Source organism: Carettochelys insculpta, chromosome 9 (assembly GCF_033958435.1).
Source record: "Carettochelys insculpta isolate YL-2023 chromosome 9, ASM3395843v1, whole genome shotgun sequence".
Classification (NCBI taxonomy): Eukaryota; Metazoa; Chordata; order Testudines; family Carettochelyidae; genus Carettochelys; species Carettochelys insculpta.
Genome location: NC_134145.1, coordinates 7,877,420 through 7,893,368, shown reverse-complemented (window position 1 = coordinate 7,893,368; position 15,949 = coordinate 7,877,420). Strand labels below are relative to the sequence as shown.

The 15,949-nt window shown below is 50.0% G+C and overlaps 1 protein-coding gene across 1 annotated transcript in view; it reads left to right on the top strand.

The window, feature by feature from the left end:
- The first annotated feature begins 14,515 nt into the window (after positions 1–14,515).
- SPATA6 (spermatogenesis associated 6) overlaps positions 14,516–15,949 on the top strand; it is a 53,326-nt gene continuing 51,892 nt past the window's right edge. The window contains exon 1 of the mRNA XM_075002824.1: positions 14,516–14,681. Coding sequence (XP_074858925.1) covers positions 14,634–14,681 — 48 coding nt within the window. The 5' untranslated portion in view covers positions 14,516–14,633. The remainder of the gene's footprint in view (positions 14,682–15,949) is intronic.

The window sequence follows — 15,949 nt, the reverse complement described above, 5'->3', positions numbered from 1 at the left end:
GACAAAGGTGTCCCTAACTCAAAGCCAGACCATGGCTCTGCCATGTGTAGGGCCCTCTCTATTTGCTTTCTTGCACTGAGCTGGATGAGTAGTTTCTCTTTACCCAGATGTTGGGGGCTCAGCTGCCTTTTGTGGCGGTAGGTTTCTCACTAGGACATATATTTAGGTGAGCTGCACTAGCCCACAGGTCACAAAATAAATGAGTAAAGGACGGAGAGCTGAGGTTTTTCTTTACATCTGTATCTGTGGCGTACCACAACTTCACCCTACCAGGGCCAAAGACTGCCCTGGGATCCATTAACCTGTGTTTTTAACCTTGCCACCTCACGTTACTGAGAAAAGCAAGCTGCTACTCGAGCTCATTCTCACACCACCTATGCTAACCAGATGCTCTTCTGCCTTGTGGAGCATGAATGCAGTGCCCTTCTCCTTTCTGATTACAGGAATCTTTAGCGTCATTTTCATTGGTAGTGCACTGTGCTGCCAGGCACATTTCGTGCTTAACACTGTTAACACCCAGCAGAAAGCTGGGTCCTGCTGCAAAGATCTGACAATTTCTGTATGAGATGAGAAAGGAATGGGTGCAAAAAACTCAGGGGGAAAGGAAATAGTGAGACCATTATAAGGGCAAAAGCAGCAGCCACAGAGCATCAGCTTCCTAGCCGTTGTGGAACAGTTTATAATCATGATGGCAGAGCAGAGATGTAAGGAGACACTCGAAGGAGGATAGTGTAGTGGTCAGAAAAATGTTTATGGGAACCTCTGGTGGCAGAAAGAACGCAGCCTGTAAGAGGCTACCAGAACCTAGCTGGAGTTTGGGGCAGTCTCATTTAGGAAAACTGTCTTACGGTGGAACAAAATGAGTCTTGGGCGTACTTGAGAGAGCTCAAATCTGGAACCTCACAATGACATTTTTCTGACAGTCACTCTTCAGCCTCAAATAATTCAATCCAAAGCCTTGAGTATGGGAGGAGAGGGGAGATCGTAAAGGCAACACTTCAGAAACCTTACTGCTAGTGGGACCGTTGTGCTTCTGTAATACTTGTTTATTAGCAGAATGCATCTGATCTCAGGGGCCTGCATGACAAGTTCATTACATATCAATTTAATTAGTCGATTTACATTTAATTTACATTTCAATTAATGTCTTTAGCAACAAAAAGTTGCCTTAATAGGGTAATTGCCTCTTAGGCAATATGTAAAAGAATAAATAGTCACTTTCTGAGGAAGAATTCCGATTTTCAATTTTTTATTACCATAAATAACCTAAATAATTATTGCTCTTAAGGGGCCATGTCCCAGTTCCCTTCTGGGCCTAATTATAAAGACTTAGTACCTCATTAAGCAAAATGGTTTTGGAGTCACAAAAAAGCATTACTCTAATCGTGACTCATTAGTTTCAACAAAAGAGGGGGGGACTGCCAAAGTCGGCACATTTAGCCAAATTATTCTTGTGGTTCATAAGCAGCAGCCCATTTGCAAAGCGGCTGTTACATCTGTGTAGGCGGTACCCTCATAAAGCCCAGTTTTCAGAAGGTTTTTGTGTAACTTTGGTTGTTTAAAAGAAGGGGGGGGGCGGGAAAGCACAGGGGGCTGAAAGTTACCATGGAGCAGTTGTGCACAAAGGAAGCACATTTAATTTCCCCATCTTCTGAGCCTCTCCAGCCTCTCAACCAAAACAAAGCAGTTTGTTTGGGTTTTATGGTAAGTTCAGGCAGGTAAAATGTAACAGGTCAAATTCTGCTCTCAATGACTGATATTGACCAGTGTGCAGAGAGGCAAAGAACCAGTGAGGGCCCAGTTAAGCTGTTTGCTCCCAGTGGCACCAGCGCCATAACATCATGTAGGCCTGTTATGTTTGTAGAATTGGTCCTTGTTTATTAACTAAGAGCTGAATTGAGCTCTTAGGGATTTATTGATCTAAAATGATTTCATGGATGGGAGGGAGAATGGAAGGGAGAGGACAAGGTTGATTGCAAATGTATTTGGGAAGTGATTAGTCTGCAGTGAGTTTTAGTATTTTTAAATCAAAGCATTCAGTTGGAAAGCCCTCAAACAGTGGGAAGTAACTACTTTTCATATTGATTTTCTTTCTAGCATGTTAACCTTTAATCACCAATCCACATTACTGCCCCCCCACCACCACCAAATTCAGTGTGTGGGAAGGTTCCTTCTTCCATTGCAATAAGCAGAAATTAAAAATAGATTTCAGGAGTGATAATATTTTGTACTTAAGTAGTAGCTTTCAGAAGAACTTGTGCTTTGTAGAGGTGGATAAGCTTTATGTGATGTTTAAAGGTGGGTAAATATTAATATCCTCAGCGTACATTACAAATCGAAGGAGCAGTTAACGTTAATCTGAATGTGCAGACCACACGGTGTCTCCCTATGTTTTTGACCAACCTCAGACATTTGATTGTCACCCCTACACTTGTGCTGGTCTGGAATTCTGCCCTTCAGAATCCCAGGTCCCTTTCTTTTTGTAAAGCTCACTTTAAAGCTTTTCCTCTTCCTTTAGCCTGTGATTAACACTAATCCTCACTCACCTTCCCTCCCTGCTCCATCCTTTAATGCAGCCCACAAGGGATATTAACCAACAATTGCATTTCTTTTGGATTTCAGTTCCTTCTTTCCCATTGCTCCATTTTCTCTCTCTTTCTGTGCAAGCTGTTCTATGCATTCACCTCCGTGTCTGCCTATTGCTGCGAGTGATTTCATGGTGCTTTGTAGCAAAAGCACCAATAACAGCACATGACCCAGTGCTGGCTCTTTAAACGGGTTTCTTTTTCATGAGGGAATTTCCTACTTTGCGGAGTGAATTCCACTGAAAATATGTCATTCCTATAAAAAAGGGTTCCTTGTTCCTCTTGGATAGGAATAATTTTAAAGGACAAAAGATACACCCAACGATTTCTGAACTCTACATTAGCTGACATGGCCTCGCCCTTTATTTAAAGAAAGTACAATGGTATCAGTTGGAATGGTGTAAAACCACTACAGCTTACAACAAGGAAAAGACCCAGATATGTAAAATCCACAGCTGATTTATAATTGGCCTTCTGCTTAAGACAGAAGTTGCTCTGATGTTCTGTGAGGGGAAGCCATACAAACTCCCAAAATACATACAATGTCAAACACTGGCATTTTTTTAATGTAAGTCACAAGGCACCATGGGAATTAGCTAAATATTGAGGCATGCAAATACTAAGGGCTGGTCTACAGTAGAAAAGAAACTCAACCTAAGATACACCACTTCAGCTATGAGAATTACATAGCTGGAGTTGACCTACCTTAGGTCAAATTTCTCGTGTGGCCCCACTGTGGGAGGTGGATAGGAGAAACTCTGCCATTGACTTTCCTTACTCCTTGCAACCACAACACTGAGAAATATTGAAGTTGAGGTGGGGGCTCTGTCAGGGTTCAATTTGGCACATTCCTACTTGGTGCACTAAACTGAACACTGGAAGATTGACTACAGCATCATCAACCTTCCTTTTAGTGGAGGCATACATACTCTTAGTGACTTAACCAAGATCAGTCACAGCAGCTGAGGAAGAGAAACCAAAAATTCTCTTGACTACCAGCTCCCTCCCCCTCCCTCTGCCCCCCACCTCCATGTTAGCCATTCCACAACAGTCCATCTTTTATTACTGAGTTTTATTAAGATACTTCGTAGATTCATAATGTTCAAGGCCATAATGTTCATGGCCAGATCATCTCATCTGAATTCCTGCATAACACAGGCCATTAAATTTGCCCCAGATACTCCTGTTTTCAGCTCAATAACTTGTCAAAGGAAAATATAATTTGTCTTTAACTAAAACATATCTTCCAGAAAGGCATCCAGTCTTGATTTGAAGCCATCAGCATTATGATCTGATGGCTGGAAGCTGAACCTAGACAAATTCAGGGTTGAGGTGAGGCATACATTTTTAATGGTGAGTGATTAACCAGTGGAATGATTTACAAAACATGATAGTGGATTCTCCATCACCGACTGTCAAATCAAACCTGCATGTTTTTCTAAAAAAACTGTAGTAGGAATTATTACAGGGAAGTTCTCTGGCTTGAGTTACATAGGAAATCTGATAATCGCAACAGTTTTGATGGATCTTAGAATCTACAAAATGGAGCGTCTACCACTTCCCTTGGGAATTTGTTCCTGCACTTAAAAACCCTTCCTCTTAGGCAGTGTGCCTATGTCTAATCTGAATTTGTCTGTCTTCAGCTTCCCCCTATTTTTTCTAATTATGCCTTTCTCCGCTAGATAAAAGAACCTTTGAGTAACTTATATTTTCTTCCTGTAAAGCTACCAATATACTGTAATCAGGTCACCTCTGATAGTTTCCATGACAGGCCATTTAGCTATTGTTGCTATGGCCAGAGATATCACTGTATGCTTTGCTTAGCATAAACCCTAAAATATGTTACTATATTGTCCAGCACTTTATATGCTAATAGAACAACAACCATTTATATCATCCCAGACATTTACATTCAGTCACTGCCGAATCAAAATCATTGGCATTTGGGTGGTACAATGAAATTCCACTTTCCAGTGCTGCTTTCTAGTTCTTCAGTCAAAATCACCTGCAGTCACTTTGCCAGGCTGACAGTGGTCTTGTCTTTGCTTTTTCAAATATAAAGTGGTACATATGTGAGAAATAAACCCACTAATTTATTCAACAAATGTTTTTATCAAGTGAGAGGCAGAACTCTCGGAAAAGATTAAGAGCTTACATTTTTCATTTGACTTATTTCCCATAAAATTTCATAGAGGATAAAATGATGGGAGGAAAAAGGGAGAAATTATATTTCTGTTTTATCCCCATCTAAGGATCATAAATCTTCCCAGAGTATATTAATTATAGCAGCTGCATTCACATGGCTGTTGTTAAGGGTCTATCAGCAGTCCCAATATAAACTCCCATTTTCAGGGGTTTATAACTTGGTTGGAAGAATTTAGTCACATGCTGACCCTTCACTTGTGCAGTGTCTCCGCACAGGAGTGTGAAGATTTTTTCACAACATATGAAAAAGTATCCCCTGATTTGAAATGATTAAAGGCTGCAGATGTGACCCTTTAGCTGTGTAACATCATACTCCATATGCTCAGTTTATGACAAAGAAGGCATCAATATACTCTTTGTGTGAGAGAGCTGCCTTTACTGGAATTGCATGCAGGATGGATATGGACCAGTGTCTATGACATTATGGCTACGTCTACACTACAAGATAAATTTGAATTTATTAAAATCAATTTGTTGGATTTTTTTAAATTCAATTTTGCGTATCCTCACTTTCCACAGGCGCCCAACAAATACGACATATTCCTTCCACACTGAAATCACCAAACTTTGATTGTTGCAGCAGTGCTTTGCGGGAACCTATCCCACAGTTCCCTGAACCTGCATTCTGAGCTGGGAGCCAGGTGCCGCAGTGCTGTCAGTTGCCTGAGTCCCTGCAGCTTGGGGGACATGGGAAACTGACAGCGCAGCAGCCCTGATCAGTTTCCTGGCTTCCCCAAGCTGTGGGACTTGGGAAACTGACAGTGCAGCAGCCCTGGTCAGTTTCCTGGCTCTCACTAGTAGCGGGGAGCTGGGAGCCAAGTGCAGCTCCTAGCTTTGTGGGATACTTGTTTAGGCTAATAAATTTGAATGAAAGACATGGCACTTCCACACAATTTTAAACTCGAGCTTGACGCTATATCCGTTAATATTGACATTTTGTTATCGATATTAGGGCAGACTAAATCGAGCTGACATTTACAGTGAAGACACTGATGTTTTAATGTCACGCTAACTCCTTTAAATTCGATTTTTATCTCATAGTGTAGACGCAGCCTCAGTCATATGGTAAGATTCCGATTAATACAACTGAGTTATGATCAGTACGACTGGCTCGTTCCTCCGGTGGCTATGGGTATATCAGTACTCACCAGCTAAAGCCATACTTTGCTAGGAGCCATGCAAGAACAAAAGAACCAGGAGAGTTCCATCACTGGCTTGCCTCTGAAAAGCTGGAGGGCCTAGGGTTAGACAATGCTGAATTCTATAGCAGCACAGCTAGCCTAAAGTAAATGCCTCCCTGTAATGAGCAGCGGGCAGCTGCAAAGCACGCAAGCTCAGAAAATTGCAGAGTGAGAGAAGCTGCTATAGAAAGGACTTGGTGAGCAGGAGGGGCCTGTGAGAAACCATGACTGAGTTTGGCCCTGGATGTCAGCGCTGGAAGGCTCCGCTTCAGCTAGAAGGATGACTAGCTGTGAGAACAGACTGGGCCAGAAGAAGAGCTCAGGTTGTGGTAGAAGCTGCTAGAGCGAAATAAAATCCTTTGTTTTGTTGTGGTGGACTTTATTTTGGACCCCAGATGATTGTTGTGAATTGTTTCTGTTACACAGAACAGAAGCATGACCATGCTGGGTCAGATCAATGGTCTACCTACCCCAGTCTTCTGACAGTGGCCAGCATCACATGTTTCACAGGGCATGATCCATTCCCTATCATTCAGTTCCAGCTTCAGTGGTTTCAGGAATAGGAGAGCACGAGCTTGTGTATCTTGGCTAAAGCTTAATTGTTTTTAACCCAGAGGTTGCCGTGTTAGTCTGTACCCCAGCAAAACAAAGCAGCAGAAATGTAGCACATTAAGGACTAACAAAATGATTTATTTGGTGATGCTACATTTCTCCTGTTTTGTTTTTTACCCACTTACACTTTCAGCCTTTACAATATCATCTGACAAGTTTCACAGGTTGAGTGTGTGTTGTGTGAAGTACATCCTTACATGTGTTTTAAACCTGCTGCCTCTTAATTTAATTGCACAACACCCCCCACCCCGAGCCCAGTTCTTGTACTTGTGTGACTGGGCAAATATCAGTTTCCTTTTCACTTCCTCTCCACCAGCCATGATTTTATAGACCTCTCTCATATCCCCCTTAAGTGCTGAACTGAGTAAGGGGTGATTTCCTGAGTCAGGGCCTAAATGGTGACTATTGGGATGGGCACTGCATAAGAATGCCTGGTTTGTTACTGGGTGAAAAATGATTGAGTCATTTTCTATAGCTAACTTCAGCCAAAGGCGAAAAGATTGAGGTCTGGAACTAATGACAGCTTGTTAAAATAGATCAATTTTTTTGTCCCCGCTTAGGTGGTTCATTTCAGCAGAGAAACTCTTTACACTCTGGAATTTCACTGTAATGATGCGATTGCTGAAGCCGTGCAGAATGTATCTGACAATGCATATGCTAACTAGCGAGACGTATGGACCCCTCCATGAAAATCTAACCTTGGCTTTACTTCAGTCACAATTGACTTCAAAAGTCAAAGCCCGCTACTCAGTTTGGCCAAAGTGGGTATTTGCTTCACAGCAGAGGTGGAGAGGAGCAGTGATCGCTTCCACAGTCAGAACTGAAAAAGAGATTGTAAAAAGCAAGAAGAAACACATGAGATGGTGTCAGGCTTGTTCCAGGTGATGGGCACTGCAGAAGAGAAAGATTCTTTAGCACAGGGGTGAGCAAACTTTTTACGTCAGGCCCCAGTTTTTGTCTCTGCAGTTAGCAGGGCCCTCCCCCAACCTGTCTAGTGCAATCCAAACCGACAGAAATTTGTTTATGTTCATCTGAAAGAAAGGAAATGTCTGTAGAATGTAAAACTTTATTAGTCAGTGGGCTTGTCTACGCTACCTCCCTACTTCGAAGGGAGGATGGTAAGTAGAGTGTTGGGACTTCATTAATACAGTGATGGGCGGCATATGCAGCACTTCATTAAATAAATTACACCCTCCCCGCCCCCCACGTGGCAACTTCAAAGTGTTAAACTTCGAAGTGCCAGCTCGCATGCAGCCATGGCTCACCCGCTGGTACTTGGAAGTGCCGAGGCAATTTCCAAGTCCCTTTACTCCCGTGGGGGGAAATTTGCTTCGTGAAGTGCTGCATATGTAGCGCAGCACTTCATTAATAAACTCCCAACACCCTACGTACCATCCTCCCTTCAAAGTAGGGAGGTAGTGTAGACTTGGCCAGTATGTAATTGTGAATACACAGACATGCAACCAGTAACATTTCAACATTTGAATGAGATGGATGAACCTGAGCACAGCAGCCAGACATGCTGTGCCCCCCTCTTATGAAAGTTCATGCCCCCTGATGGAGCTGGCACCCACATTGCACACCCCTGCTTTAGCAGACAGTGTGGAATTGGAAAGGAACAGAGACATGGGGTTCATGCCTGATCGGAGACATCTTTAGGAATATGGGGCCCTACACAGTACTGTTAAACCCGTGCTCCTATGCCTGGTGATTTTTTAAAGCTGTGATTTCACTATCTTCAGCAACACACGAATGAAATACTTGCAAGACAAATTTTAAACTAAAGTTCTATCGACTAACGCAGTAAATTCAGAAACTGAGACTATATACTTGGAGTTGGCAAATGCCTGTTAAATGGACTCATTACCACTTAAAATGCTCTTTCACAGGTTCAGTGTTCTGCTAATAGCTCTGACAGGCTTCTTTTCACTTTTAAGTTAACTAGATCTATTCCGGAGAAGGAGAGCCACAGAAGAGGGACAGGAAAAGGCAGGTGGGTGGACATTTCGCAGACAGCGTGAAATTGGAAAGAAACAGAGAGCGGGGTGCCCTATGCCACTGCATATTCTGCATAGGGAGAACATCTCTGAGCTTGCTAGAGAGTGAAGAAAGCGACAAAGTCCACATGGACTTTTGTCCATAACGATTTTAAGGTCCAGCGAGTTGATTTTGGAGCCCAGTAGTTTTGCCCAGATGTGTCCCTGTCCCATGCTGAATGTAATGCATGGCACTAAGCTGGAGTTAACTGAATAAATGGTGTCTAATTCTAAAGCAATGGCTATTAATGAACACTAACCTACATGGAGCTTTTTCTTCTTATTTGAAATAGAAATATTATATGAAAATACATTTTTGTGAAGACTTGCAATACCCTTTCCCTGGCATATTACTGTCCGTCATGACACTGTCTGATGAAGTGGGTCTGTCCCGCAAAAGCTCATCACCAAATAAATCATTTTATTAGTCTTTAAGGTGCTACCTTTTTGCTGCTTTGTTGTGATGACACAATTTACTTTGTTCCCCTAGATCCCATTAGAATCTCTTGCATTAAAAAATTCTCTCTGCTTTATACCACATCTTGCCGGGATTGTTTATCATTAGCTTCCTCTGGGAGCTCCCTTCTGTAGACAAACTTGCTCAGATCACAGTTCAGTTATTCTGAAAGATACAGTTATTCCCAGTAATAAATCTGGAGGCAGACATGAGAGATGAACATAGGTATTGTCATAGCAGATCAGACAAGACCTGCATCTATTTCAGTATCCTCTCTCTCTCTCTCACCCTGGCTGGTTTTAGAAACTTCTGATCATCATCATAATTACCAACAATCATGGGCTCAGTGCCCGTTGGTGTCTGATGCCTCCCTCGCTATTTCCTTCCATCTTTCCCTGTCCAGTGCAGAATGGCTTAGTTTCTGTAGACTAGCTGAGGCAAATATTACACCCCAACAATCGGGCCTGCTTTCTCACTAACCCTAGCACATCCTTGTAGCATTAGAACATCCCTTTATGTATTATAACTTATTTATTTCCACAGCAGTTGTGCTTAGGTGTCCCAGGCATGAACCAAGACCTGATCGTGCTAGGTACTGTATAAATACAGAACAAAGTCAGGCACTACCCCATCTGTTCATACTCCTGTTGTTCATATAAATATCTTACTTCCTAAATCCTCTGAAGATCTCTGCCTCACTAATTTATCGGCACAGCGAGCCAAGGGTTAATTCTGTCTTCATAAAGCACATTTTCCGAGTTTTGAAGAGGGTCACTTTTAATTGTCATATTACCTTATGCTCTTAGTGACCCCCTAAACTTTTGTTGCTTTTCATATGGAACCCTCTTAATGTCTAGCCATTTTTTGTTCCCCTCCTCCAGGATTAAACGCTAAGTAGATGTTTTCATTGAACTCAGTACAGTTACTGTTAGGGCAATTCCGCTCAGATCTCAAGAGAAAAGGGGTCCAATTCCTAGTAAAGGCACTTTTATGCTGCTCTGTCAATATAGAGGCTTTAAAAGTAGAAAATAATGAAATGAAATGGAAAATAATTGGATGGAGGCAGAATTGCTGTTTGATCTAAACCATCTTCTTTCTCCCTCTCTCTCTCAGCCAGGGTACTTCCAAGACTCTGATCACCATACTATGAAAAGATGCTTTATGTAGGTGATATCTTCCCTTCCCTGCACCCACACTTCCAGACCCCATGAACTCCCACCAGCAAGAGTAATGCATATGTCTAAAAAAGATCCTACCACAACAGATCTAAAGTTCCTTCTCCCACTTAAGACAACAGAGTGATGATTCTCCTCCTATTTCTCTTGTATTTATGTCACTTCATCCTGTTTACCTCAGACCATTCCCAACATGTTATCCAGGGCATTTTGAATTTTAATCCTATCCTCCAAAACACTTACAATCCCTCCCAGTTTGGTATAATCCGCACACTTTATATCTTCTGTGCTACTATCTAAATCAATGCATCTGACGAAGTGGGCTCAAATCCATGAAAGGTTAGGACCAAACAAATTGAGCAAAGCAGCAGAAATGTAGCACTATAAAGACTGACAAAATGATTTATTCGGTGATGAGCTTTCATGGGACAGCTTCACTTCATCAGATCCAAAGAAATAGGTTAGTCGTTAAGGTGCCACAGGTCACTGTTTTTGATGAAAGACTAACACAGCTATCTCTCCGAAAAGTTTCAAATACCTTATCAGTATCAATACAGAGTTCCCGCTTTTTTTCCAAGATTACATATGCTCAGTTTTTTTTTAACCTTGCTTCATAGGTCAGGTTTTCTAAATCTTTTTCTCACTGTTTCTCTCCTCTGACATCTCTCTGATTTATCCACAATTTCTTAAAGTGTGGTGCCCGGAATTGGACGAAGTAGCGCAGCCCCACTTTTTGTCCCTGTAATTAACAGCTCCCCCTGCCCCTGAGCCTGTCTAATGTAATCAAACTGTCAGAAATGGTACTTATGTTCATTTAAAAAAAATACCTTTGGGCACGTGTAAGAAAATGACTATACAGACTACAGAAAAACTGTATTAATTGGTATATAAACGTGCATTCACATACATAACACAGTAACATATTTCAACATTGTTGATGAGCTGGATAAGCCAGAGACTCAGCAGCCAAGCAGGCTGTATCCCGCCTTATGAAATTTCACACCCTTTCCAAGAGGGGGCCACCCCCCCACTTTTCACACCCCTATCCTAACCAATTACTCCACACTTTAGATGTGTGCAGCATTGGGATTTTTCCCATCCCAAATGCAGTACTTTGCACTTGTCTCTATTTAATTACTTTGGGGATGAGGGGGCACACTGCCCATTGGTCAGCAGGTGTGAAGTTCCACTTTGTTCTCATCTACAAGAAGCAAGTCCATTGCAACTGCAGTGACACCTGTGTTCAGTGCCTGCTGTCAGCCAAGAGGACAGCTGTCATCCTGAATGCACTGGGGTGCAGAAAGAACAGAGGGAGAAGTGCTGGGGGGACGGGAAGCATGAGGAGGAGCTGGTGATGCAGGGGATCGTAGAGGTGAGCAGGGATAGGAGGGGAGTGGGTGGGAATGGGAAGGGACCAGGTGTAGGAGACGAGGAGAGCGGTGGTGCCTGAGTACCGCAGGAAGCAGCAATACCAGCAGGGAGAAGTGTTGCAGGGAGGACCATCCGGAAAGGTGGGGAGGGGTATGGTGGGGAAACCTCATTTAGCAACTGGCGGTTTAGGGGGTTGCAGGAAAGGGAGAGGGAGGCAGCAGTAGGGGCAGGGTTGAGCAGGGCTGGGGCTGCAGGCAGGGAGCAGATGGCAGCGGTGTGGGGAAGGGGTTCCCTGGGCTGAGCAGGGCTGGCGGGTGCAGGCAGGGAGGGGGTGACAGCGGTGGGTGGGAAGGGTTTGTATGGACTGAGCAAGGCCGGGTTGTGCAGGCAGGGAGCAGGTGACAGCGGTGGGGGGCAGGGGCTGAGCAGGGCTGGCGGGGGCAGGGAGGGAGCAGGTGACAGCGGTGGGGGCAGGGGCTGAGCAGGGCTGGCGGGGGCAGGGAGGGAGCAGGTGACAGCGGTGGGGGGCAGGGGCTGAGCAGGGCTGGGGGGGGCAGGGAGGGAGCAGGTGACAGCGGTGGGGGGCAGGGGCTGAGCAGGGCTGGCGGGGGCAGGGAGGGAGCAGGTGACAGCGGTGGGGGGCAGGGGCTGAGCAGGGCTGGCGGGGGCAGGGAGGGAGCAGGTGACAGCGGTGGGGGGCAGGGGCTGAGCAGGGCTGGGGGGTGCAGGGAGGGAGCAGGTGACAGCGGTGGGGGCAGGGGCTGAGCAGGGCTGGCGGGGGCAGGGAGGGAGCAGGTGACAGCGGTGGGGGGCAGGGGCTGAGCAGGGCTGGCGGGGGCAGGGAGGGAGCAGGTGACAGCGGTGGGGGGCAGGGGCTGAGCAGGGCTGGCGGGGGCAGGGAGGGAGCAGGTGACAGCGGTGGGGGGCAGGGGCTGAGCAGGGCTGGGGGGGGCAGGGAGGGAGCAGGTGACAGCGGTGGGGGGCAGGGGCTGAGCAGGGCTGGGGGGTGCAGGCAGGGAGCAGGTGACAGCGGTGGGGGGCAGGGGCTGAGCAGGGCTGGCGGGGGCAGGGAGGGAGCAGGTGACAGCGGTGGGGGCAGGGGCTGAGCAGGGCTGGCGGGGGCAGGGAGGGAGCAGGTGACAGCGGTGGGGGGCAGGGGCTGAGCAGGGCTGGGGGGGGGCAGGGAGGGAGCAGGTGACAGCGGTGGGGGGCAGGGGCTGAGCAGGGCTGGCGGGGGCAGGGAGGGAGCAGGTGACAGCGGTGGGGGGCAGGGGTTGAGCAGGGCTGGCGGGGGCAGGGAGGGAGCAGGTGACAGCGGTGGGGGCAGGGGCTGAGCAGGGCTGGCGGGGGCAGGGAGGGAGCAGATGACAGCGGTGGGGGGCAGGGGCTGAGCAGGGCTGGCGGGGGCAGGGAGGGAGCAGGTGACAGCGGTGGGGGGCAGGGGCTGAGCAGGGCTGGCGGGGGCAGGGAGGGAGCAGGTGACAGCGGTGGGGGGCAGGGGCTGAGCAGGGCTGGCGGGGGCAGGGAGGGAGCAGGTGACAGCGGTGGGGGCAGGGGCTGAGCAGGGCTGGCGGGGGCAGGGAGGGAGCAGGTGACAGCGGTGGGGGCAGGGGCTGAGCAGGGCTGGCGGGGGCAGGGAGGGAGCAGGTGACAGCGGTGGGGGGCAGGGGCTGAGCAGGGCTGGCGGGGGCAGGGAGGGAGCAGGTGACAGCGGTGGGGGCAGGGGCTGAGCAGGGCTGGCGGGGGCAGGGAGGGAGCAGGTGACAGCGGTGGGGGGCAGGGGCTGAGCAGGGCTGGCGGGGGCAGGGAGGGAGCAGGTGACAGCGGTGGGGGGCAGGGGCTGAGCAGGGCTGGGGGGGGCAGGCAGGGAGCAGGTGACAGCGGTGGGGGGCAGGGGCTGAGCAGGGCTGGGGGGGGCAGGCAGGGAGCAGATGGCAGCGGTGGGGGGCAGGGGCTGAGCAGGGCTGGCGGGGGCAGGGAGGGAGCAGGTGACAGCGGTGGGGGGCAGGGGCTGAGCAGGGCTGGGGGGGGCAGGCAGGGAGCAGGTGACAGCGGTGGGGGGCAGGGGCTGAGCAGGGCTGGGGGTGCAGGCAGGGAGCAGGTGACAGCGGTGGGGGGCAGGGGCTGAGCAGGGCTGGGGGGGGCAGGCAGGGAGCAGGTGACAGCGGTGGGGGGCAGGGGCTGAGCAGGGCTGGGGGGGGGCAGGCAGGGAGCTGATGGCAGCGGTGGGGGGCAGGGGCTGAGCAGGGCTGGCGGGGGCAGGGAGGGAGCAGGTGACAGCGGTGGGGGGCAGGGGCTGAGCAGGGCTGGGGGGTGCAGGCAGGGAGCAGATGGCAGCGGTGGGGGGCAGGGGCTGAGCAGGGCTGGCGGGGGCAGGGAGGGAGCAGGTGACAGCGGTGGGGGGCAGGGGCTGAGCAGGGCTGGGGGGGGCAGGCAGGGAGCAGGTGACAGCGGTGGGGGGCAGGGGCTGAGCAGGGCTGGGGGTGCAGGCAGGGAGCTGATGGCAGCGGTGGGGGGCAGGGGCTGAGCACGGCTGGCGGGGGCAGGGGCTGAGCAGGGCCGGGGGTGCAGGCAGGGAGCTGATGGCAGCGGTGGCGGGGAAGGGGCTGCGCGGGTTGAGCAGGGCAGGGGTGCAGAGAGGTACGGGAGCATAATGCAGCGGCGAGGCGTGGGGGACAGCGGCCTCTCAGCAGTGACGCCTGCCGCTGGGGGATGGACGGGGTGCTCCCGCCGGGCACGGGGTGTAAGGCTGCGAACCGCGCACGCCAAGCTGTCACGCGCCTCAGCCTGTCACGCATGCGCAATGCTGCCGAAGGATTTGCGCTGTCTGATGTCGCTAACGTCATTCCATTAGCCCCGCCCTCGCCCTGGGTCACACGGGCCCATCCGGAAACGTTCCGGTTGCCACGACAACGGCGTCGGTCCCTGCGGGCGGGGCCGAGGGAGCGACGCGGCGCATCCTGTGCGGGCCGGGAGCCGCCCATCCCCTCCGGCCGGCGCCCCCGCCCCCAATGCCGCGGAAGGCGCTGCTCTGCGCCCTGGAGCTGGAGCTCCGCTCGGTGAGTGGGGGGGAGGCCTGGCCCGGCGGCCCCCCCGGCTGTAGCGAGGCGGGAGGGGGGTCAGGGAGTGCTGCTCCTCTGTCCCTTCCCCCCGCCGCCGTCGCTCGAGCGGGGGGGGGGGGAGTCATTCTCCGGGGACAGCGGGGAAACTGAGGCACGGAGCGGCCGGGCTGGCGCACAACCGCCGAGCTGCTCGCTGACCGGCGGTGCCGCCCGAGCGAGCCCGGAGCGCGATTGCAGCAGGGCGGGGGCGGGGGGGGTGTTCAGCGGCCCCGGTTTCCCCTTCCGCCCCACCCCGCCGCGCGGCGCGGCGCCGAGATGGGCTGCGGGCCGTTAGTTCCAGCCTCCTCCCCCGGCAGCCCGCAGTCCTATCGCCAGCCGCGCCCGCCCCCTCAGCGGCGCTTCTCCCCAGCGCGTCAAACCCGCCCAGCCGGGGGCGGCGGCTGGAGACCTGGGCAGCCTGGGGGAGGCGAGAAATTAACCTGAGATGAGAGCAGCCTGCTGGTATTTCTCAGGGCAGTCTGGCCGCCGGAGCGGGCGGGTCTCCCCGGCCCAAGCTCTTGCCTGCCAGTGTCTCCTTCCAGCGTCTACAGCCTGGGTTTTAGTGAAAGAGGAGAAGTGGGGACGGTTATAATTCATCCCCCCAAGTGCCAGGAGACCAGCGTGGGTAGCAATGTTCCCGCTAATATTTTCCACCCGCGGGCAGAATAAATTTTATTATGTGCACCGAGGCGTGTGCAGACGTGCACCACTAGAGAACACCCCTGCTGCTGGCTCTGGGTGCTCTGCTAATCAGCTGGTGGAGGGGATCTGAATTTCGCAGGGGTGGATGACCCAGCGCGGGCCTTACAGAGAACATTAGCCAGTAGCAGTGTAAATGGCAATATTTTCACTCTCTTCTTCTGGACCTAGTCTCATCCCATTCAGTTGTGTGCAGTGCAGGGCTGTGTGTTCCTGAGATGCCGGGATGGAATAAAATTGGAATTGAAACACGTACTCCAGGTAGTTATGGAGATGTTACGCAGGAGTCATGTGACATCACCTTGGTTGACAGCACAAAGTAGCATACCTATAGACTAGACCACGACTTACATTGGGGTTGTGTTCTTGCGCAATCCCAAATAACTCAAATTTCATGCAACTCTGGGGAGCCAGGAAATCATCCATTGCAGTGGCACTGGGCAGTTTCCTGGCTCCAGTGAGTGGCTGGCAGAGGAGTGTCTGGCTCTGGGCTGCCCACTCACAGGCCCTGGGGAAACTGACCAGTG